General features: G+C 41.4%; 1 protein-coding gene across 2 annotated transcripts in view; it reads right to left on the bottom strand.

Moving 5' to 3' along the window:
- Nucleotides 1-26,077, bottom strand: part of LOC143988643 (glypican-5-like) — a 376,474-nt gene that overhangs the window by 326,788 nt on the left and 23,609 nt on the right. For both annotated transcript variants that reach the window (XM_077488351.1, XM_077488353.1), the window contains exon 2: nt 18,483-18,644. In XM_077488351.1, the coding sequence (XP_077344477.1) occupies nt 18,483-18,644 (162 nt within the window). The remainder of the gene's footprint in view (nt 1-18,482; nt 18,645-26,077) is intronic.

Genomic DNA, 26,077 nt, shown 5'->3' with positions numbered 1-26,077 from the left:
TTGCAATAATTAAGGATTTCGAAACCTCACCCCTACAACAATGAGCTCTTCTGAGGGCTGTCAGCAGTTTCTCACTTACACAGGGAAATTCTTGGCAGTTCTGCAATAAAATGCTCTCTGCTGGATGAAATCAGAACCTGGTTACATGTTCCTAAAACCAAACTTTCTATCACCCTCTGGGAGACAACATCTGCTCATACAGACACCGGAGAACCACAGCGCTGGTTAAAAGGCAGCATGGTCAGACAAAGGTGACTGACCATTCATTATGAGCATGCTTTTCAATGCTGCCAAAACACACACTGATGATGACACCACTAAGATATATTAATTAGAAGATTATCCTTGTCTCCAGTGAGATATCTTCTTCCACCTTAGGCAAGCCTTTTTATTTCATCATATAGGAGAGAAAAAAAATGCTTACAGTGACTGGATTAATATTTTTAAAAGTGATGTACATTGCTAAAGACTTACTGATCTCATTGATGGGAACTTTGGTTTACTGTAGAAAGCACGAGATTTTAAACAGACGAGAGGGGTTCAGCATTTGATTCATTTATCTGAGACACACTATTACTACAAAGTGTATGAAAGGGAATGCACATTATATTACCTTTGTACATGTTTCTTAAAAAGAAAAAAAACTGCGCTAGCAGGTGGAACTCCCTGTTTTTTATGCCTTTCCTTCATTTTTAAACAGCCTGTTGTTCTCATAACCCAATTGCTCAAGTGTACATATATACCATTGATTAACCTGCTTTTATCAGATGGCTCAGTCAGATGACTCAAAAGGTGTGTCTCTAGGCAGGTACAGCTGTGTGGTCTCTTTAGATAACCCATCGTGCTCAGGGAATCCTTTGTTTGGTATCAAAAAGTTTACGTAACAAAACAATTTCTTCTTGTTTTGGATAGAGTGGGAAAGATTAAACCCTTGTCAGGTTTGTATTGCTGTCTGTGTCACTGCTGGAGAGATTTTCTCTTTCCCTATTTGTCCTTTAGTCAACTGCCACTGAATCAGAAAGTGACCGAAAATCCAAACAATTTGAGTTGTCACCTGAATAAATAGTGAGGAAGCATCTTCCAATAGGGACAGCTGTCCCAGTGACAACTGTCTAAGCCCTTGTACACATGGTCGGACATTCCGAAAACCAAATCCGTCGGATTTTGTCCGACGGATTTTGTCTGAAACTGTTGCATACACACAGTCGGACAAAGTTGTCATAAAATACGATCGTACTTAACATGATGACCTTATTTCGTTAGGACAGGACTACGTTCAGGCTAGTAGTCAAAAGCTTTGGTCTAGGAATTTGATCTGAGCATGCGTGGCACTTTGTCCGATCGGAATTCTCTACACATGATCGGACAAAGTCCGATCGGATCATGTTGTCGGAAAATGTTATAGCCCAGCTGGAAAACTTGGTACGTCGGATACTACGACGGAAATAGTCCGATGGAGCCCACACACTGTCGGATTATCCGACAACACGGTCCTATCGGATATTGTCCATCGGAATGTCCAACCGTGTGCACAAGGGCTTAGAGGGGGATTTCCCTCACATTGTAGGGTTCCTCTCCCACTTGTGTCTCCAGGACAGTAAGTGAAGTGAAATCCCCCAAACAGGATACAGACAGCAAAAAATAAACTGACACTAGTTTTAACTCTTCCCTTCTCTATATAAGCATCTGTTTGTACTTTTCAGCACCCAGGAGGCCATCAATTCTTAAATCCCCAATTCTACATATAGCAGTACAGCCCCATTTTAAATTTGGACTCATCGGTCTAGAGAACCTGTTGCCATTTTTCTGCACACCAGTTTTTGTGTTTTCTGGAATAGAGAAGTCACTTGGCCTTTTCCAATGTGGAAGGTGTGGCTTTTTAGCTGCAGGTCTTCGATTAAAGGAGAAGTCCAGCCTGAGCTCGTTTGGCTGGGCCTCTCCTATGGGTCACAGGAGTGCAATTCGTTTTGAACTTTTGTGACCTGGTTTCAGCAGAAAGCGGTCTGAAGTCCGCTCTCTGCTGACGTCACTGGAATCAGTCCAGGCACCACGTCATTGCAACAATAAAGTCTGGATCCACCAGGTGCCTGGGCAGGTACCTGAACTGATGCCTGTCTCAGCCTCTCAGAGAGCCGCCCCCCCCACAGCTCATTGTTCCGGTGACCATGGAGGAGCAGAGATGAGAGCTGCTGACTGACAGGCAGCAACTCTCTGCTCGGGAAGCTGAGAGAATTGAGCCATTGGCGATTTTCGCTGGCCATTTCTCAGTGCAGAGGCGCCGGGGGACTGATGCTGCATCCACCTAGGAAAGTATGATGGGTATAAAAAACAAAACATACTTCTCTTTTAAGGCCGATTTTGTACAGACTTCCCTGAACAATATATAACTGCCAAGTCTGAGCCGGTAAACTTTCATCTGCTGCACAAACTTTCCTTGGCCAACCACTGTGTATTTTCTCTCTGTTTATGAACTTTGTAGGTTGTTAATTGAGCCTAGTTAACATTTTAGCAACTTATCCCATTGTAGGCCTGGCAATCCAAGAGTAAGATGTTAGTGGCAGTTGCTCATGCAAGGCAAGCAAGTAAAATTACAAAGTGTATATCATTGTGAGGGAGAATCTTATTTATAATCTGCCCTTGATTTTTCAAAATAGATGATGCTTTTACTTCGTTGTGTTAGAAGCTAAAGCTATTAGGCCTAAGCAGACTACAGGTGCAACAGAAAAATGAAAATGCTATGGAATGCAGTAGTATATCATGTTCACAAGGTGCACCAATCAACCCCTATCGACCCCCATCAACTAGCTCACTCTAATATCATACTAATAAGATCTGCTACAAAAGGAGTGCTGAAGGTGAAAAATAGTTTGAGCATTCATAGAACACACTGTAACACCTGCTGTAAACCTACTAAAACAGCCAGTTGCTGTTGGGGGTCCCCTTATAACACGAGATTCCACCCTTTATTCTTTTTTTTTATCAATTTGTTTTTATCAAGATTCCAAATATGAACAGAAGTTACATAACATTTATATAATAGGTATCTGAATGATATTAGAAAACATAATGATACAGATAATCACATTTGCGACTTATTGGGTACATCCACATTGCAAATCGTTTATCATTTGTAGTTGGTCACTATTCGGGGGCGGCGCCCTCCACACACCCGGCACCCCCAATGGGAGCTAGCTGTGCCCTATCGTGGAGTACAACGACCCCCCCCCCCCACGTATGATCTGCTCAGGGCGAGATATTCCCCCTATGGAAGAACACCTGTCCCTCAACAAATATGCAAGTACCCTAGGTCAATCTTTATATACAGTATCCATATGTTCAGATTTATCGTACATCAATAATTGCTGTAATGGCTCTGTTCACTTCACATTTAGTAATTTCTCATTAAAACGTAGGGTATTAAAGGTTAGGATTATAGAAGATAACATAAAATAACGAAACTAAACAAAAGATAACAAGTGCTGACTACCACTCACCGCCACACCTCGTCTCAATTCTGAAAGCTGGTGATGATAAGGGTTACATTCTCATAAATTTTCTAAGTTAAGCATCTGGTAACGGGTATTCACTTTAAAAAACTGTAAATCTGAACACATATGTAACATATGTGTATAGGTTAGGGCTGGTGATCCTTATAAAGGATAGGATTAAATTATGGTCATAAATAGGTTCTTGTGCATGTAAATAACAGTTCAAAGGACCCACCCAAAGATAGCATTTCTGTCATGCAACATAATTCAAGTTCCAGGATTAATCCAAGATATATGATGATATGATGAGCAAATCCTCAGTTAGTTTGTGAATCAAGGTATGATGCATTCTAGAGGAGGATCAATGTTCACTGGTTGTGTGCAGTTGTATCAGCTTCATAGCTATATAGGCATATAGCCCCAGCAGTAATACATCCGCCAAGAACTATGTTTAAACATGGATATCATCTCCCTTGCACATCAATCATGTTCCAGGTAAGGAAAATCTTAAATGTACATGTGTCGCAAAGACCAGAATATCATAGCGTGTTCCACAGGGTGCATGCATGCATGTTATACCTATCAGTCCAGACGTCTCTGGAGATATAAGACCAGAATTACCATTTCGGGAAGATTCCTGCTTGGATGTTGAGATCCCAGGTCACAGAGATGGGGATCACCAATGTACCAAGAGAAAGGGTGGATGTGGAAAGCGAGTTTAAGCCTTACTGACCAGTTTCTCTAGGCCCAAGCCAGCTGCTTCAGAGGCAAAATGGGCATGGGGATATCCATGTTTACGCATATTTCTTGGCGGATGTATTACTGCTGTGGCTATATGCCTACAAAGCTGATACAACTGCACACAACCAGTGAACATTGTTCCTCCTCTAGACCGCATCATACCTTGATTCACTAACAGAGGATTTGCTCATCATCTCATCATTTATCTTGGATTAATCCTGGAACTTGAATTATGTTGCTTGACAGAAATGCTATCTTTGGGTGGGTGCTATGAACTGTTACTTACATGCACAAGAACCTATTTATGACCATAATTTAATCCTATCCTTTATAAGGATCACCAGCCCTACCCTATACACATATTTTATATATAGAGAGAGAGATTATAGCTAATTTGAATAGGGAATGTGTTTTTTGCCATGTGATTTTGAATGTGAATGTGTATTTGTGATGTTAGGTGTGTTTGTTTTGTGCGGTACCAATTTTAATATATAGATGTGTATATTCTAATCATTTCTGATAACTAATAAAGTAACGATTTAATATAGCCCAGTGAGTTTCCACTACATGTTGCCTTTCCCTCTTGTGGTTGAGTTGAATCAGGTTTTTAAACTCAGTTTTGCTTAATGGTTTTTACCGATATACTTCCACCGATTTAAGGAATTCATTACTAAATATATATATTAGTAATGGGGAGAACCCAGAGTGTCTAATTAAGTGTGTATATGATATAAAATTGTCCAAAACCTTTTTTGTAATGTAGCCTTTTATACGCCAGTTTGAATTGATGACACTTCAAGCTCCAAAATAATGTCACTCATAAAAGTAGTGAAAAATAAATTAAACTTTTACTTGGATGGGTGTGCCATATATAAACCAAAATATGAAACTATTTAAATGAATAACATAAAAAATGTTTTATAATGAAATAAACACGAGAGTAAAAAGATAATAACATTTACAGTGATACTAGCCCTGATAACCATATAGTACATATTAAATACTTTACTGAGCCCTAAGTAACCTCTTAAACCTGCAAGTGAAATCACAATACTTCCGCTGTGGGGCAGTTTTATGTTGCAGTTCACGTGGTGAAAGTAACCTCAAAAACCATGAAATTTGAAACTGAACAAAACCGCTGAAAATCCACATGAAAAAGGCAATAGTGTATTACTTAGTCATATCTTGTGTCTCAAATAAAAGAGTACTTTCAGTGCTGAACAAGACTGTTATTACACTGTACTTGGCTGTTATCTTAGGTAATATGCCTGAAAAGAGACTTCACTCCTCCACCCCCCTTCCCTGGGTAATTTGGCTTTTAACCCCCTTTTATCCTTTTTGTTTAGTTTTGCTCAAATAATGTCCTCATATACCCAGCAAATTCAGCTTTGTCCTGCTGTGATCTGCCGCACGTCTGGCCCTTCGCCACTATCTTCCTTTTAGATGTTACTGGGAGCCAGCTGTCTTTTCTGGGTCCTTGCAGTCAGCTCCTGATAACATGCCAACAAGTGTCCTCCTCCAGCCACTGCATATAGGCTGATGCCTGCTGGGATATGTGATGTGGATATCTCAGGAGGCTGCTGGAGTGCAGTACCTGTCATTCTCACCTAGATGAGAATGGAGGTGGGTGTTGGGCCAGAGCAAATAAAAAATTATATATATATATATATATATATATATATATATATATATATATATATATATATATATATATATATATATATACACACACACACACACACACACACACACACACACACATACACACAGTATGTGTATAATTTCAGAGGGGAAGAGGGTTGAAGAGCTGCAAACTGCTTTTTATGTGATGCATGTCTTTTTTTTTTTTCTTTGAAGTGTAGCATAGTGAAGAGTGAAGCATAGTGTGCTATGACATGCTCCCAGTGCGATGTGTAAAAATGCTGACTTTTTTCTGCACTGCATTGCACCACAACAATTGTTTTCCATGTGTTCTGGCAGTGAACAAAAAAGGTAACAACAATACAAATCAGGTGTTGCAATATTCACTTTTATTCCAGAGCTCTCCACTGCAGTACTTACAGGCGCACTTTTAAGTACACAATGGGATTTATTTACTAAAGCTGAAAAGTGCAAAATCAGGCTCACTTCTTCATAGAAACCAATGAGCTTCTAACCCCAGCTTGTTCAATTAAGCTTTGGTAATAAAACCTGGAAGCTCATTGGTTTCTATGCAGAAGTGAGCCTGATTTTGCACTTTCAGCTCTAGTAAATAAACCCCATTATCTACTTGGGGTATGCTTGTATTTTCTTCCAGAGGATGCCATCTGTCTGATGGCCAGCATCAACTAACTTGCTTCCTCTGAACCCTGGACCAGTCCCTTAAAGCAGATCTTCACTGCATCTGAGCACCACTAAACAAAAACACTATTTAATTCATATTTAATGTTAAAAGCACCCCCCCCCCCATCCATCCATGTCTTCATGTTTTATTTTTTTGGGAAATCACTTGGGCTCAGCTGAGAAAACCCCTCCCGTATACTCCTGGGATGTCTGAAATCAGGGAGAAACTGATAAAATGTAAAAAACTAAAAAAGTTTAAAACTAAATTAAAGCGGAGGTCCACCCTAAAGTGGACCTTCCGCTCATCGGAACCCTCCCCCCCCCTCCGGTGCCACAATCGGCACCTTTCACGGGGGAGGGGGGTGCAGTTACCTGGATAATCCAGGTAACTGCACCCACTTCCGGCATAGCTCTCTGCGGAAAGGGGCGTAACTTACGCCCCTTTCCGCAAGTGCCCGCCCCTTCCCGCAAGTGCCCCGCTGCCTGCTGGGAAACACACAGATCCCAGAGGCAGCGGGGAGCGTCCTTATTGCGCAGCGCAATTCGCTCATGCGCAGTAGGGAACCGGGAAATGAAGCCGAAAGGCTCCATTTCCTGATTCCCATACCCAAGATGGCGGCGGCAGGACCCGACAGATGACCTAGAGATCGGCTTCGGGTGCCGACATCGCGGGCGCGCTGGACAGGTAAGTGTCACTATTTTAAAAGTCAGCAGCTGCAGTATTTGTAGCTGCTGGCTTTTAAAAAAAAAAAAAAAAAATGCGGAGTCCCGGTGGACTCCCGCTTTAACCACTTTCAGACTGGACCATTTTGCTGGCTTAAGACAAGACCACTTTTTGCGATTCGCCACTTTGTCGCTTTAACTGACAATTGCACGGTCGTGCGACATGGCACCCAAACAAAATTGACGTCCTTTTTTTCCCCCACAAATAGAGCTTTCTTTTGGTAGTATTTGATCACCCCTACGGTTTTTATTTTTTGTGCTATAAACAAACTTGACGTCCTTTTTTTCCCACAAATAGAGCTTTCTTTTGGGGGTATTTGATCACCTCTGTGGTTTTTATTTTTTGTGCTATAAACAAAAAAATAGCGACAATTTTGAAAAAAACACATTATTTTTTACTTTTTGCTATAATAACTATCCCCCAAAAATTTATAAAAAAAAGTTTTTTCCCTCAGTTTAGGCCGATACGTATTCTTCTACATATTTTTGGTAAAAAAGATCTCAATAAGCGATTATTGATTGGTTTGCGCAAAAGTTATAGCGTTTACAAAATAGGGGATAGTTTTATGGCATTTTTATTCATTTTTTTTTTTTTTTACTAGTAACGGCGACGATCAGCGATTTATATTGTGACTGCGACATTATGGCGGACACATCAGACATTTTTTACACCTTTTTGGGACCATTGTCATTTATACAGCAATTAGTACTATACAAATGCACTGATTCCTGTGTAAATGACACTGGCAGTGAATGGGGTTAACCAGGAGGTGGCAGTGTAGGGGTGAAGTGTGTTCTAGGGGCATGCTGCTTACTGTGGGGAGGCGTGGCTGTGTTTTACAGATCACTGATCTCCGCTCCAATCACAGGAAGCAGAGATCATTGTCACTGTTGCTAGGCAGAATGGGGAAATGCTTGTTTACTTCAGCATCTCCCCCTTCTTCCTCCCCGTGACACGATCGCGGGTATCCCCATGATCAAATTCACGGAGGTTCTGACCGGCACGCGCACGCGATGGCACGGCGGCACATTTAAAGGAACGTACCTGTACGCCCATGTGCCATTCTGCTGATGTACATCGTCGAAGCGGTTAAATAGGATATACTTTGCTATATATTTACCAATGCTAGCAGCATGAAGATTAAAAAAAATAGTCAATGTCGGTAGGGAGAGTGAAGTTCCACTTTAAACGTGAAAGGAGAAATGACACTGTGGTTAGCTAATCTCTGTGCCACTTTTCTCCCTTCTCCTATCAGCATGCTCGTTGTCAGCAAAAAAAAATTGTTTCTTCTTTTACTTCTTTCCTTCATGCTCCAGCCTTGCTATGGACTGCAGAAGGCTGGTACCATGTCAAATTCAGGTATTTACAAAAGTGAACAGTTCATTTGTGAGTTCAGCTTTAAATACAGTCTTTGGTTTTCCTTTTCTTGAAGCCCAACTCTATTAACCTGTTTATTAAAGAGGAGTTTCCCTTAAAAAAAAAAAAAAAAAAAAAAGAAGAAGAAGAAAAGTCAGCAGCTACAACTACTGCAGCTGCTGACTTTTAATAATCAGACACTTACCTGTCCCAGGGTCCAGCGATGTGGGGGAACAAAGTCCCGCCCACCCCCCCTCCTCTCGGCGGTGCGGGCATTGCAAATGTGGGCACTCGGCTGTGCCTTCACAGCCGGGCACCCACTGCGCATGCACGGCGTGACTGGCTGCGCAGTCATCTGGGACCTGTCACGTGTCCCAGATGACTGACAGGAGGGAGGGGGCAGAGCTGAGCCCTTCCTGCGCCGAGGGGAAGTGATGTCACCAGCCCAGGCACTGAAGGAGGCAGACTACGAGGGACCCCCTAGCAACAGGCATTTAGAGGCGAGTTAAAAAAAAATTCCAAATGTTTTTTTTTAGGAATTTTAATCTTTTTTTTTTTTGTGCATGTGGAACACCACTTTAAGTTTTTGGATACAGAAGGGGAAACGTGTCAAATCGGTATATTGAATATAGTAATGGAAATATAGAACAACATAAATGTAAAATGTAAGTGCCGCATAAAGAACTACTGCAAAGTAAATTTCAATTCTAACCTCAAATAAATGTGCGTTGGAAATGCACTGTACTGTAGTTTTGTAGGATCAAATGTACTATGGAGGGATTAGTGGTAACAGCTTTATTAACCCAAGTATAACAGGATACAAAACATTCGTCTACTATTTAGGTGAAGTCTCCAAGCAGTAAACGCAGGTTTTAAAAATTACTTTTTTTTAAATTACCCTTCCTGTGAAGTTTATATTTATTTTGCTGATTCAGCTGAGTTCAGTGAAGGTTTAACTCTACTGTAATAACATAAAATTAACAAGTGGCTTTTTTTTAATGACTATGTGTGTATTCTGCGTTTTCCTTTAAAAGGTATCATATGCATTCTGAACGATATGTTTCATTTTGTAAATGATCATTCCGATGTAATGATAGCTCTAGTGATATAAAGGGCACATTTTTTTTCAAAGGAAGGTCAAGCAACAGTTAGAGCTGGGAAAGCTTATTTGTCACCAAATGTTATTTGTCTAACAAGCTGCACATTCATTCGTTTAAAGTCCTGCCAAATGCCAACACTAATCTTTAAGTGAAATAAGATGTGAGCAATTTATTGTCATGCTTCAAGGCATAGGCTCGGCTCTTTGTTGCAGCCTCATAATCATTACATATTCCAAGCAGGGCAGCTGGAGGGAGAGACAGAGGCCCCCATATCCATAAGGGGTTATCGCAGTAAGAATCGGGTAATACTTGAAGATGAAGGGTGCTTATCACCTATGAAGTAATGCCAGGGATTTACAAAATGCCCACTTAACACCAGCAGGGAACAGTTTGTAGAGTGGCTGCACTGTGATCCCATCCAATATGATCCAAACCTTAGAGACCCTCCCATGGTCTACAGCCATGAAAATGCTTTAAAAAGAATCTATATGAAAGCTGATTAAAGAAAAAAAGGCATCAGATGTGGTAGGAACAACTAAATACTATTAACATCCACATCATGTATATCCAAATAGAAAACAAATTTTAAAAAATTGTAAAGAGCACTAAGAAGCCTATTCACCAAAATCTGAAAATTATATTTTTTCATTCCTTACAGAAAATATTTCATCATTTTTTTTTAGAAGCTGAGCTTTGAGATAAGCAAAATAAATACAAGAAGCATGTGCATTCGAATCTAAAGCCTCGTACACATGATTGGATTTCCCACCGATAAAGCGTCAGACTTTTGTCCAAAGGGTGTTGACAATGAACTTGTCTTGCATACAAACGGCACACAATTGTTGGCCAACAAACACGAACGTAGTGACATACTACGTGGCTTTACAGCTCTTTAGTGCCACCCTTTGGGCACCTTCTGCTAATGTTGTGTTTGGTGAGCATTGATTCCGAGCATGCGCGTTTGTGCTTTGGGCTTTTGTCGAACAGACTTGTGTACACACGATCTGAAAATCCAACAACAGGCCGTTGTCCGCGGAAAATTTTAAAGCCTGCCATCCAACATTTGTCCACGGAAAATCTGACAACAATTGTCCAATGGAGTGTACAAATAGTAGAATTTTCCGCCAACAGTCTGTCAACACACAATTCCCGCCAGAAAATCCGATCGTGTGTACAAGGCTTTAGTGTGCTCTGTATATTTATTCCATATCTGTGCATGAGCTACAAAATATAGGATCCATCAGGTCAATCACAATGACTGTAATCATGGAGTCCCACAGAGATTATATGGTTACCAAGCAACCTTCAAAACAACCAAAACTTTAGCCAACTGTACCAAAAACGGTTAGTTCACTTTTAAGTAAATCTATAGCAAAAGATCCACATTGAGAAATAGTGAGACATGCCCGTCTTTAAACTTGCTTGGGACAAACATAGATTTATGCAAAAAATAAAGAAATGGGGTAGTCTCGATCAACCACCTGGCCATACTCCTACCATCACTATTCTATGTTTCTATGATCAACTGTTATGCCCCATACACATGGTCGGACATTCCGATCACAAAATCCGTCAGATTTTTTTCGACGGATTTTGGCCGAAACTTGTCTTGCATACACATACACACACACACATATATATATATATATATATATATATATATATATATATATATATATATATAATGTTGCAGGTAAAGAAATGTGCATTCAATATTTTTTACACTGCAGCCTGTAGGGCATTGCACCCATGTCTCAGTCAGCTGTCTGCCTATACTGTACCTCGGGCATGCAGTTACTGCATGCCGGTCACGAGCATCAGCACCCCCCACAGTGCAGCTGGCACGTGCACGCGTATGAGCACCTGCTATCCCACTTAAAGGTGCCGACGTACAGCTACCATGACTCACGGGATTGTGCTGACCTGCCATAGTATAATGACGGCGGGTGGTTGGCAAGTGGTTAAAACACAAGACAAGCAGTGAAGTTCAGGTCTCAGCCTTCTTCTCTCTCCCCTATTTCTGTGTATCTGCTCTGTGTTAACATACAGATTAAAAGCCTGAAAGGGTGCCAGGTCAGGGACAGTGGAGCAGGGTGAGCTGCAGTGTTAATTTCATTTTCAAAAAATATTTTCATCAATGTTTTCTTTAGCTGCATGTTTTCAGTAACGAAAACTAAACAAAATGAAAATAAAATTTGAATTAAGTCAATTGCCAAAATCAATTTCAGTTTTCATCAACTAACAAAAACAGAATGAAAATGTGAGGCAGGGACATTTACCCACCTGCACTTCTGCTTTCCTTGGAGCTCCGCCTGTCTATTAAAGCTATAGCCCCCTGACTCTATCGGCAAACTGTATTGGCTAAGAGACACAGGCTCCCATCAATCCCTTCCCTTTCCTATGCAGTTCCACACATTATACTCATTCACACTATCTCTTTGGCGCCCTCTGCTGGCCTTTTCCAAATTGACAACACAATTCCATCCCCAGCCTATAATAATAGCACAATAAAGTTTAAACATGTATTGCACTATTCCATAAGTAGGTGACATTTACTAAGCTGCTGATAGAAAAACAGTTAAATATTAAGAAAAACATAAGACAAATATTTTTATTAACACTTACTTACTGGGAACTTAAACCCCATCCCTGCCCAGGCCAATTTTCAGCTTTCAGCGCTGTTCCCAAACAAAAAAAGACCGTAAATTTTGGAAAAGTTTTCATAGTTTATTATAAAATTTGGCAGACAGCCCATTTTTCTCCTTCATTGGTGAGCGCTGATGAGGCTGCACTGATGGGCACTGATGAGTCTGCACTGATAGCTGCCACTAATGAGCACTGATAGGGGGCACTGGTAGGTGGCACTGGTGGGTGGCACTGATGGCAATTGATAGGTGGCACTGGTAGGATGTACTGGTGTGGCCTGTATGGGACCGGTGTCCCATTTACTTAAGCTGGTAATCAGCCTGGAAGAGGATAATGTCAGTAATATATTCAGATAATGTGTAAAGCCATTACAGCTAATAGAGTTTAGGCCCCTTTCACACTAACGTCCCGTTCAGGCCCGCCTGTCAGTTTTTCAGGCGGACCTGAACGGGTGCTCCATAGAGCTCTATGGAGCGTCGGATGTCAGCGGTGACATGTCCGCTGACATCCGACCCGCTCCGATCCGAAAAAGTGTGACGGAGGAAAAAGCTATTTTTCCATCCGTCTGCGGATCGGATCGGATGACGACGGGCACTGCGGTCCGTCGTCATCCGATCTCCCATAGGGGAGAGCGGCGCTGTGACAGGTCCGTCCCTGCACAGTGTGCGGAGACAGACCTGTCATCTCCCTGCTCAGCGGGGATCGGCGGAGTGATCCCCGCTGAGCAAACGGACATCCACGGGGCGGATCAGAACTGATCCGCCCCGTGTGAAAGGACCCTTACAGTTTTTTGCCTTGTTTTGTTTTTATATTTTAAAGTTGCACTTCTGTTTGTCAAAAAGCAATATTCTTGTTTGTTTGTGAAACTTGGTTTTATTTATGAAGATGTTATATATTACGACGGCTAAATCCATGTCTGTAGTGCATGTTCAAACCTTATTACCATAAATAATCATTTGTTATTCGATTTTTACTCCAGGAGTATATAATGAGTTTGGCAATTCTAGAGAAATGCTTAAATAACGCATTCCAATTTACTAAACCTATTTGATTTTAGTCAACTAAAATGTAGTGGAGATTTTAGTTGACTAAAACACGAGTAAAACTAAAGCAATTCATGTGACTAAAATACAACCGACACTAAAATGGCATTTTAGCCAAGCGACTATGACTAAAACTCATTTGAAATTTTACATCAAAATTAACACTGGTGAGCTGAGCCACTAAAATTTGGAAGTGCTTCTGTTCTGAATTTTTAGGATGAATTACTCCACAATGCCTGCAGATACAAAGGTCAGTAAGGTTGTAGTAAAGGATATTTACTGTGTGCTAAAAATATGTAAATATTTGAATATCTTTAGCCTGGCCACACTTTAGGGTTTCCATTAGCAGACTATGTACTATGAACTAATAGTTTTATATTTTTTTCCAAACTCTAGTGGTAAGATTAGGTGTCACTGTTTTATCACTGAATTCTCAATTTCATTTTTTAATTCTACCTTAAAGTGGATGTAAGCCCGATTCATGAAATTTGAGCTGGGCACATATATCTGCAGTGTTTTTTTATCTCTCTTCAAAGCACTATGTCCCGTAGCTGTCTAGTGCTCCACTCTTCGGTTATCAGCATGGTAACTTCTGAGTTCTCCGTCACATATGATAAAAGCAGCCTGACATTTGTGTTGGGGAGGATGCTATAAATAGATTAGCAGAGAGTTGAACTATTCAACGAACAGCTCTAAAAGTATATACCTATGAGGAGAGGGGGTGTGTGCTTTTCCTCCAATCAGCTGCCTTGGCTGTATGCCCAGGCTTCACTGCAGCGCTAACCAGGAAGAGTAAATCTCCTAACATGATTGGAACTTTCTAAAGACTATAGAAAGCAGAAGACGGCATATATACATGTAAAACTTATGTCAGAGGATTTGTTTCATCTCTATGTATCATCAGAGGCAGTTCACTTCACTGGGTATATGTGAGGGTTTACATCCACTTTAATAGGAATCCTTCATGGGAGTATGGCACCATCAATTGACTTTATAAGTGATGCAGCGGTTAAACAGAGCTGGGAGTTTGGGAAGGCATATCTCATAACAAAAAATCCAAGCCAAGTCAAACACCATTATGTTTTCCAAATTGTAAGAAACCAGCAACCATACAAATATAATTTTGGGAAGAGCTGCTGGTAAAGGAGAGTCTGAATGAATCTTAAAGTGGTGCCAAAATCTGCTGCTGCTGTCATTTAAACTTCTGTGAGGAGGGAACGCACAGCCTAGCCTGGAAGCACATGTGTGCATGGGTGCCTTCATAGCATCCAGTTTGCAAAGGAGCCACCAGAAGTGGAGCTAGCAGACAGCAATGGCAGGGGACTGCCAAAGAGGAGGCAAAGAACTGCTCTGTGCAATATTGTCGCACAGAGCAAGTAAGTATAACATCTTTGTTTATTATTTTAACAACAAAAAAAAGAAAAAAAAAACAGCCTTTAATATCACTTTAATGTCAGTAATGGAAGGCAATATTCTTAAAAGTGAAAAAAAAAAAATTGTCAGTGTTAACACCTGCAGGTGCAGGGCAACTAGGAAATGTATTTTAAAAGAGGAGTAGCCTTTTTGGGCCTTTGGTCATATGAAAACCATTGCACAGAGCAGGTGAATATAGGCATGTTTGTTTATTTATAATAAAAAAAATCAAAGGTTTAGCATCACTTTAGTAGCACTTTAAATGGTTTTCTATATGATAGGTCTGAGAAAACATGTTTTCATTAATCACTAGAACTAATTGAAATATAATAAGCTCTAGGGTCAAGTGCATGCAAATACATCCAATTAATAGTACAAAAAGTAAGTACCATGTCAGTTAATTAAATGATTGGTAATACAGACATTGAGCAGCAGTCAAGCTCCTGCACTCCGCAGCTGTTAGGGCATCTCTACGCTGCAGAGTCTGTAACACACAGGACATAGACTGAATCTTAGATGAGAATGGAGAAAACCCATCTTCTTCACTAGTAATGCAGATTTGACAGGACTAGTATTTACCATGAGGCAAACATGTGCCAGTGATTTGGGTAGCAGATAGAGACAGATTAGAAAAATACACAACATTTTAGTACATTTCCTTTTTACCTCGATGCACCCAGGGTTTAAAATAACAGCAGAATAGCATAGTCTTTGCAGCTCAAACACAGCACATTCTCTATATACAGTTGCGTTTATAAGTTTACATACCCTGGCATAATTTATGATTTTTTTGATCATTTTTCAGAGAATATGAATGATAACACAAAAACATTTCACTCATGGTTAAAGCGGTTGTAAACCCTTTACAACTACTTTTTGCTACAGGTAAGCCTAAAATAAGGCTTACCTGTAGCTACCCTGGATAACTCCTGAACCTGCACGGTTTAGGAGATATCCTTTGTATCTGCATGTGCTGATGTCATCGGCACATGCAGACTGCAGCAATGGCATGTACGTGCCGTTACTTCAGTTAGACTGTGCTGTCATCGCAGCTCCAGCCAGTCACAGCGTCGGAGCCCGCGATACCCAGAAGTAACTTGGGTGCATTGTCGCCGGCTGGACTGGTGAACCAGGACCGCAGCAGGGACTTTGATCTAAGGTAAGTAATACATAATGCGCTAGTATGGCTTCAACCAAACCCTTTAATATTTTGTTGAAGCCATTTATTGTCAATCAACTGTGTTTACACCTTTTAAATTATAATGGCAACAGCAACTACCCAAATGACCCTGATCAAAAGTTTACATATCCTGGTGATTTTGGCCTGATAACATGCACACAAGTTGACACAAAGGGATTTGAATGGCTATTAAAGGTAACCATCCTCCCCTGTGATCTGTTTGCTTGTAATTAGTGTGTGTGTATAAAAGGTCATTGCATTTCTGGACTCCCGACAGACCCTTCCATCTTTCATCCAGTGCTGCACTGACATTTCTGGATTCTGAGTCATGGGGAAGGCAAAAGAATTGTAAAAGGATCTGCAGGAAAAGGTAGTCAAACTGTATAAAACAGGAAAGGGATATAAAAAGATATCCAAGGAAACTTGAATCAAGAGGTGGAAAATGAAGGGTTCGGTCAGGTAGACCAACTAAAATTTCAGCCACAACTGCCAGGAAATTGTTTGGGATGCAAAGAAAACCCCACAAATAACTTCAGGTGAAATACAGGACTCTCTGAAAACATGTGGTCTGTTTCAAGATGCACAATAAGGAGGCACTTGGGGGGGGGGGCAATACACAGTATTATGAACTGGGGTATGTAAACTTTGGATCAGGGCCATTTGGGTAGTTTCTGTTGCCATTATGATTTAAAAAAAGAGTAAACACAGTTGATTGATAATAAATGGCTTCAGCCAAACACTAACCATGAGTGAAAAAAAGTTTTGTGTTATCATTTATATTCTCTGAAAAACGCCCAAGAAATCATAAATTCTCTCAGGGTATGTAAACTTATGAGCACAACTGTACATTCCTGAGTGGCAGTCCACTCTGAGAAACAATTGAAGGGAATTATCATGGTTCTGGGTCAATCTTATTTTAAAGATATATTCTTATCCATTGGTATACTAAACTCTAATATCCTTTTTCACTATATACAAATACATCTTAACCACTTCCCGACCGGCGCACGATGATGTATGTCAGCAGAATGGCACGGACAGGCATATGGGCGCGTACAGGTACGTGTCTTCACGTGCGCGCTGGTTGTAACCCCCGTGAGTCCGGTTGCAGGTCCCGTGGACTCGATCGCGGCTGGGATACCCACGATCGTCTCATGGGGAGGCTGAACGGGGAGATGCGGAAGTAAACAGCATCTCCTCATTCTGCCTAGCAACAAGTGACACTAATCTCTGCTCCCTTTGATTGGAGCAGAGATCAGTGTTCACTAACACACAGCCACGCCCTCCACAGATAGTAACACGCCCCTAGGACACACTTAACCCCTACACTGCCACCCCCTGGTTAACCCCTTCACTGCCAGTGTCATTTACATAGGAATCAGTGCATTTGTATAGCACCGATTGCTGTATAAATGACAATGGTTCCAAAAAGGTGTCAAAAATGTCCGATGTGTCCGCCATAAGGTCGCAGTCACAATAAAAATGAAAAAAAAATTGCTTATCGCTGCCATTACTAGTAAAAAAAAAAATTATTAATAAAAATGCCATAAAACTATCCCCCATTTTGTAAACACTATAAATTTTGTGCAAACCAATCAATGATCGCTTATTGCAATTTTTTACCAAAAATATGTAGAAGAATACGTATCTGCCTAAACTGAGGAAAAACATTTTTTTATATATTTTTGGAGGATATTTATTATAGAAAAAAGTAAAAAATAATGATTTTTTTTCAAAATTGTCGCTCTTTTTTTGTTTATAGCGCAAAAAATAAAAACCGCAGTGGTGGTCAAATACCACCAAAAAAAAGCTCTATTTGTGGGAAAAAAAGGACGTCAATTTTGTTTGGGAGCCATGTCGCACGTCCGGTCTGAAAGTGGTTAACTTTACAAATAAAGGTTTTAACAGGGTGAAGCAAATACGCCGGATTCGTAGAGCATTAAGGGTTTTCTAAATAGCTGACAGAAGATGCTGTTTGCATTCAGACTGTCTCCCATAGCAACTCAATATGGCCCATTCTTAGTATGACAGGCAAGAAGGAAGGTGGGGGGGAATAGTCATTTATTTAAAACCAGCCATACACCATACAATATGATTGTATAATATCTGTGCAATCTTTTAGTTTTACCAAAACCATGTAATATGATGATCTACCTAAACGTTCTATTCAATTTGCTTTCAGTCAGGCAGACCCTTGTGTTACATAGCCTATAGTTGGTCGAAAAAAAAAAATTGTATAATCAGATTTTATAGTGTACGATTAGCTTTACTCATTCAGTTGAGTGTGTAAATTTGAGTTTGGGCTTTTGAGTTTTGAAAACAGCAGGCTTTCTTCAACCGAACATCTACAAATAGGCAGGCACATGTGTGAAGGGGAAGCTAATGAACCAGAAACCACTGAACCTCACAGAGCCAAAAATTTAAGACGTTCGCTGTGATGATACATGATTTTAGCTGTCAGATCCTCACCTTGAAAGGCAGATGCATGTGCAACAATCGTGAATTTGAGCTCAAAATTCAGAGCTTGGATATTATGAGCCATCTTCCTCTTCACTGCAGCCTGGTAGCTCTCCTCCATTTTCCTGGTACAGCATGTTGGAGCCTTCTGCTCACAGATCTGAACATCGGACTCTATTGCATACAATAAGGGAAAAAAAGAAATAAAGGTTATAAATATTGGCCAGGGGTTGGCTGCACATGCCATGTTCATAAAGTCACTGAAATTAAGCATTTTGATGCTTTAAGGCAGGGGTCTCCAATCTTGTTGAACAAAGGACCAGTTTCCTGTCCTTCAGACTTTAGGGGGGCTGGACTGTGGCCAGTGTGTGTACAAAATGCCTTGGTTTCATTGGGATTAAAGAATGCCCCATCATTGGTATTAATGGGAGGAATATTGCCCCATTGTTGGTATTAGGGTAAGAAATAGTGCCCCGTTATTGGTGTCATTGGGAAGAATGGTGCCCCATTGTTGGTATCAGTGGAATAACTAGTGCCCCATCATTGGTGTCAGTGGAAGGAATAGTGCCCCGTTGTTGATATCAGGGCAAGGAATAGTGCTTCAGCATTGGTGTCAGTGGGAAGAATTGCCACAGCTGGTGCCAGTGGGAGGAATAGTGTCCTATAATTGGTGTCAATGGGAAGAATAGTGCGTCATTGTTGGGGTTAGTGGAAGGAATAGTGTCCTCATGTTGGTATTGGTGACAGGAATTATGCCCCATTGTTGGGGTAGAAGGAATAGTGCAGTGTATCAGTGGGTGGAATAGTGTACCAAGGGCCTGATAAAGGCAAACAAAAGGGCCAAATCTGGCCCGCAGGCCACAGTTTGGAGACCACTGCTTTAAGGACTAAATGTATTAAAGCTCAAACTCTAGGCAGGCTGTTAAACACACAGATAATTACATATTTAGGAGCTGGTTTACCCACCAAAAGAATGTGCATCTATGTCCAAACATGTATGAGACTTACACGGTTTTGCCACACATTCATTAAATCAGTATTCTTACAATTAAAGTTCAAAGCAGTAAAACATGGATGGAGCCTCTGTTAGGTTCTTATTGCCATCCGCAGGCTTACTGGTCCTGACAGGAAGTGATGGGAAGTCTCCCCAATGGTGACACAGATAAAAACAAAACAAATATTTAGTAGAGTGAGAAATGGTTAGAATCTGATTTTTTTTTATTGCTGTCAGTTATTTTTTTTGTCCTGGTGACAATATCACTACCTATTTCTTGAATACATTTTACAGGGTCCAGAAATGAGCACATAGACAGTAATAATACCCTGACAGAAACTTTGGACTGCTGTAGAACAGTGACTGGCAATGTCCATAAATCAAGCATGATAGTGTCACAGAGAAGCTTCCGCCTCTGATACAGGCGCACACAAGTTGTATGGGGCATTTCTTTTCCTCTGCAATGCTTTCCATTGTCTGCTGTTCTCTTTAAGTCACTAGAGAAATTATTTCATAAAATATGTCAACTGAGTTCTTACAAAGATGGGGGTGCAAACATGCAACTGAGTACTCAGAAACACGGTTGCTACGTAGTTACATATAAGTTATCATATGTTTAAAAATAGCTTTCATGCAGCGTACACACAACCGGTTTTCCCGTCGGAATAAACTCGGAAGGTTTTTCCGACGGAGTTCCGATAGAATTCCGATGCAACTATCTTGCATACACACAATCACACCAAAGTCCAATTGTTAAGAACACGGTGAAGTACAACACGTACGACAGGACTAGAAAAATGAAGTTCAATAGCCTCCATCTCGTACTTGCTTCAGAGCATGCATTGTGTTTGGTGCGTTGGAACAGCATACAGACGAGTGGTTTTCCGACTAGGAATTGGTTTCGTCTGAAAAATTTAAAACATGTTCTATTTCTAGGTCTGTCAGAATTTTCGTGAAAAAAAGGGCAATGAGGCATACACACGATTGGAATATGCGATGAAAAGATTCTGCCTGACTTTTTCTGTCGGACATTCTGCTCGTGTGTATGCGGCATTAGTGTATGCTTGGCCAAAATAAATAAATTATAACAAAAATATTTAATGTGCATATCTGCAATACATGCATGTTTCTGTAGTGTTCACCCCCAGAGGGGCCACTGTAGATAACACCAGGTCTCCCTTACTAGTACAGAGGCTGCCTGCCACAGACACAGTTCAAAGCACACGAAACACAGGCTCAGTCTAGGTGATGTCTTTTTGTGGATTTTATTTGCAAAAAAAAACTTAAAGTGGCGCTCCACCCAAAAGGGGAAGCTCCGTTTGTCTGCCTCCTTCCCTCTGCTGCCAAATTTGGCACCTTTTGGGAGAGAGAGGGAGTGAGGACCTGGTTTTAACAGGTACCCGGTCCCAGTTTTGCCCCTCCTCCTTCCCCCGCAGTTGGCCTATTCAATGGCTTCACTGCCAGGTTCCCCTAGTGGAGAAGGCGGTAGGCAACACTCAAGAGCCAATTGAAAAATCAGCTTGGATGCTGACATTACTGGATCCCTGAACAGGTAAATGCCCTAATATTAGAGTCAGCAGCTACAGTATTTGTAGCTGCTGACTTAATTTTTTTTCTGAAGGAGCCTGGAACTCCTTTTTAAAACAGGAGAGGTATAAAGGGTGTAGGATACTCCAAAACAATATCAGGAATAAATAGGAACAAACTTCTTGGCACAAGTCCTACAGCAGCAGGCACACATGAAAGTCCCAAGCTTAGGTCTTACAAAGCAACGACCCAGGAGCTTTCTGCCACCCAGCTTCCACACAACACTCTTCAGTGATGGAGACAAAAAGAATCCTTTTCCAGACCAGAACTTCCAAACCAATGGCCTGCAGCAGATTGCTTTAATAAACTTCTCCAGGTCCTCAGCCCAGCACCAGCTGAGGCCCAAACAGCAACTCTTGTGTCACAATAGCTGCCTCCCAGGGGAAGCAGCCCCAGGAGAAATGGAACCCTCCTAGCAGAGAAGAACACTCTTCTTCTAGGCACCCCCTCCAATGGGATTGGCTGGGATCTGATAAATATTTATCACTTAATGGTTGATCCTCTCATACTATGCTGTGGAAGCTTCTTTCAGAGGAACACAGGAAAAATCAACCACCAAGCTTAGGAAAACCTGACCAGACCAAAAAAAGAAAACAGAACACCCCTTCACAGAGTACCCTGAAGCCAAAAACTAAAAATGTAGCCTAACTTTTGGCAGGGTGCTACTTCTCTTTGTGTTTTATATCTTTAAAAATGCTGCAGGTACAGAAAAAAGCCACGTGGCCCTGCCAGAAATCCAGTAAGCTCCTAAATTTATTCTGTTGAATGACAATTCTGCTTCTACTGCACAGTATTTCCAAGCAGTGACACCCCTTTCTGATGGAATACAGAACTCCTATCCCAGTCTGTCTCTGTTTCTCCCCACTAGTGAGGAGCTTGGGAAGAAGCTGTCAGTGCTGGACCAATCAGCTGCAGCTGAGGCACTCCCCACCCTGCAGGTAACATGCACAAACGGGAACAGATGATCGTGACACCATTAGAATTAATATAGCCATGTGGACCGAACCCAAGCTCATACCTACTCTCCACGTGCATTCATTGATTTCTCTTCGAGTTTAACAATGCTGCTGGTTCACTCCCAGAAGTCTGCCCATATATTATGTGTAAGGAAAGAGCTCCAGGGAGATGTAGTTCTGTGTGTGTTCCTCTGTCTATAGAAACTTAGCTCCCAGGAACTTCCTTTCCAAGAATTTTACAAGCTTGGTGATGATATCACAGGGAGTAAAACAAGTAGTTTCTAACTACAGGAACAAAGTAGAAGAACTATTTATTGCTGGGAAATGTTCTGCTGGGGAAAAAGGGAGGTTTGGGGTAAACATGCATCATGACTATACAAATACTTTAAAAATCAAAGACATGTTGTACATTTAAGGGCTAACTCAACCTTTATAAACTAATTTCAAGTTACACCCATATTTAGGGTGTAACATGAAACATGGTCTCATTCCATTCTCATTGCACATGTGAGTATGCCCAGAACGCAAGTGTTCTGTGTTCCGAACATATGGCCCTGAAGGCATAGGACCCTAAACACGAGTACACTTGGTACAGCGTTAAAGGAGAAGTCCAGCCTGAGCTTTTTAGGCTGGGTCTCTCCTATGGTTCACAGGAGTGTAATTAGTTTTGCACTTCTGCCTATGACCCGTTTTCAGCAGAGAGCGGTCTGAAGTCTGCTTTCCGCTGAAGTCACTGGAATCAGTCAAGGCACCGCATCAGACTTAGGAAGTCTGGATCTGCCAGCTGCCTGGACTAATGGCAGTCTCAGCCTCTCAGTAAGCCGCTGAGATGGCCGCTCTCCGCCCCTCCACAGCTCAGAGCTTCAGTGAGTGGAGGTGAGAATCCGAGCCATCGGCGATGTTTGATGGCTCGGTTCTCAGTGAAGAGGTGCCGGGGGACAGATCCAGCATCGGTCTAATGCTGCATCCACCTAAGTATGAATCTTCAAAAAAAAAAAAAAACGTACTTCTCTTTTAAGCCCCATGCAGCTGCAGCAGATTTCAACCTGCCATAGACTTTGATGAGGCCATGGGTTACGAGACTGGATGCTGAACCTATGCCTTTTGGGCACACTAAATCCCAGGATTGGACACGCATTGGGTTAGGCGCTCAGTGTGCAAGGGCCCTAAAGTTAATGCCTTTAAAATTAAATGAAGTCATTTATTCAGACACCAGATGTAAATTCTAAATGTAAAATAGACTTAAATCATGTATATCAATCACATAGATACCTTTAACACTATCAACTCACAATGATTCACTTTGTGCTTCCCTTTCTAAATCAGACTACTAAAACTATTTCTAACGCCTTCAAACTGGAAATGGAAGACTTATAAATAGTGCTATATATGAAGAATGTACTTGGCAGAGATGCACTGAGCTGAGCAGTAGGCTCTCAATGCAGACCAGCAGCCTTGTCCATTCACATGCCCTCTTAAGCTGGATACACACTACACAATTTTCTGTAGATTTTTTCCTTCAGATTTACCAAAACCATATAATATGAGGTCAAACCTTAATGCCACGTACTCACGACCGTTTTTCAGAAAAAACTCTGACAGTCTTTCCGACGGAGTTCCGGTGAAACAGACTTGCCTACACACGATCACACCAAAGTCCGTTGGTTTAGAACACAATGACGTACAACGGGACTAGAAAAAGGAATTTTAATAGCCAGTAGCTGCCCTTGCATCGTTTTTGATCCGTCAGAATAGCATACAGACGAACGGTTTCCCGATCTAGGTCCGTCAGAATTTTTGAAAAAAAAAGTCAGATGAAGCCCACACACGATCAGAATATCTGATGAAATGATTCCGTCTGACCTTTTCTGCCGGAAAGTCCAGTCATGTGTATGCGGCATAAGAATTTTAATTTCTATGCAATCAGGCAGGCCTTTGCACTACATGGTTTTGGTAAATATAAAGGAAATCCGACCACAAATGTTGTATAGTGTATATAGGGTTCTTACACTATTTCAGAAAAAAAATACATCAAACTAGATTTGATATGCAACCAATAATAAGTGAAGGGTCTAAAGCAGCAAGCTGGCCATGGTGTACTTGGACAAAAAAGTGTCAAAGCATAATTCACAGTTGCCATGGTTATATTACATTTCTGTTCCCAAATAACCCCAGTCCCTAGGCCATATTCAGAAGGTTAACGTCTGATGACATTATCTGTAAGTCTGTTTATTTTCAGACTGGAGCCAGAAAAGTGACACCAGGATGGCACTGTCTGACTTACAAAACACATGGAGGATCAAGCGCTCTGTCCACCAGCTACTGACAACATAAAAGATTTCTGCTGTGATTCATTAGATACACATAACCTTACTCTGCCAGCAAAATACCCCTGTCTTCAGCTAGCATATGATGCAGGCTTATATAGGGAAACAATAAAGGCCCATTGAGATCTATGCATAGAAGTAGAAGTGCATTTTTTTTGGAGCGTTAGGCAGGTGTGTAATGCGTCACCATGCAATTCCCTTATGCATTCACATGTGTTTTGATGCATTTTTTAATCTAGGATTTGGAGTGAATAGAGGACCATAGCATATTAAATATACCTGTTGCCAATGCAACAAATTGCATGTTATATGCATTTTGATGTGTTACATCTGACCAAGCCATGGGCATGCAGCTGCCATAAATGCACTGCTTGCAAATAATAAATAATATGAGCACCACTTGCAACAATCATACGGCATTGCACTGCAGAACACACGCTGTTAAGCCAGCCATACAGTTCACAATCTGATTGCATAATCTGCTTTAGATTTACCAAATGTACTGTGTGCAGGGCTGGATTAACGTAGGGGCTATTGGAGCTGCAGCTCCAGGCCCCTACCTTAATATAGGCCCAGCCACCCAAAAAAGACATGGAAAGCAATGGGTCAACGGGAAGAGATCTCCCCTGATGGGCCCTGCATTCCACATGCACCACTGGGGCAGGGTGGTGGGATTGATAATGGGCACTGCATGAGCAGTCCTAACAGAAGCCTGAGGCAAGCCAATGCAGGGCCCTTACAGAAGTCTGGGGCTTCCATAGTGTTAGGCCTGTGCAGCTGCACTCTTTCAGCTCAGAGTGCATGCCAATGCACGGCCCTTACAGAAACTTGGTCAAATCAATTGCCAGGCTTCCCTAGTGTTATGCCTGTGCGGCTGCGCACTTTTGAGTTTGGGCGCATGCCAGCACAGGCTCTTGGAAAGCAGAAGGGTGCCCAGTAAAAGGCCCACCAAAATCCTCAGCACCAAGCACATGATGCTCTTAATCTGGCCCTGACTGTGTGCAATATGAGGACCAACCTAAACAATCCATTCAATTTGTTTCCAATCAGACAGGCCCTTGTGCTACATAATTCTTGATAGATCTAGATCCAAGTCCAATAAATGACATATTGGAAAATGCAAAGAAAAGAGAATATGATGTTTTCTAACCACAAATGAGTGAATGAAAGCTTCTTTGGCTGGATTACCCAAAAATGACTGATGGGCCCCGGGAGATAGAAAAAAAATAACAGAGAGAACAACTCGTCTGGTACTCAGAGATTTTAGCCACTGAGCCCTTGAAGCAGGCACAAATCTCTGTGCTACCTTAACAGCGATGAGCAAACTTCTAAAAATCCACTTTGTTTCCGAGAGCATACCGGTAGAGTGAAAAAGATAGCATATTAGGCATTGAATCTGAAGAGCCCACATCATCAGCGTCTCCATTGTAATTGGACAAGTTCTGGATAAGTAACAAATCTTTTTTCTTTAGATTGTTGCCAGACATCCATGTTGATGGATCATGCTCGAAGGATCTAAATACATCCAGAGCTTTATCTGTTATAATACAGGACTAGAACTGGAAAATAGTAGGCTGCTACTAAGATTATCTCACAGGGCAGCAGCTGCTTCTATATTCTTCGCACTTACTGGGTTATGTGTAAAGATCCTGGAATGGGCAAACATGATCAGTCTGGGTCATTCCTCCATCAGCCTAAACCCGCAGTCCTGAACACAAAACACATGGCAGATGGATGCCTGTA

Source organism: Lithobates pipiens, unplaced genomic scaffold, assembly GCF_037356315.1.
Source record: "Lithobates pipiens isolate NorthernLeopardFrog02 unplaced genomic scaffold, aLitPip1_a1.2 Scaffold_18, whole genome shotgun sequence".
Classification (NCBI taxonomy): Eukaryota; Metazoa; Chordata; class Amphibia; order Anura; family Ranidae; genus Lithobates; species Lithobates pipiens.
The sequence above is the reverse complement of the archived record's forward strand: the minus strand, read 5'-3'. Positions and strand labels throughout refer to the sequence as shown.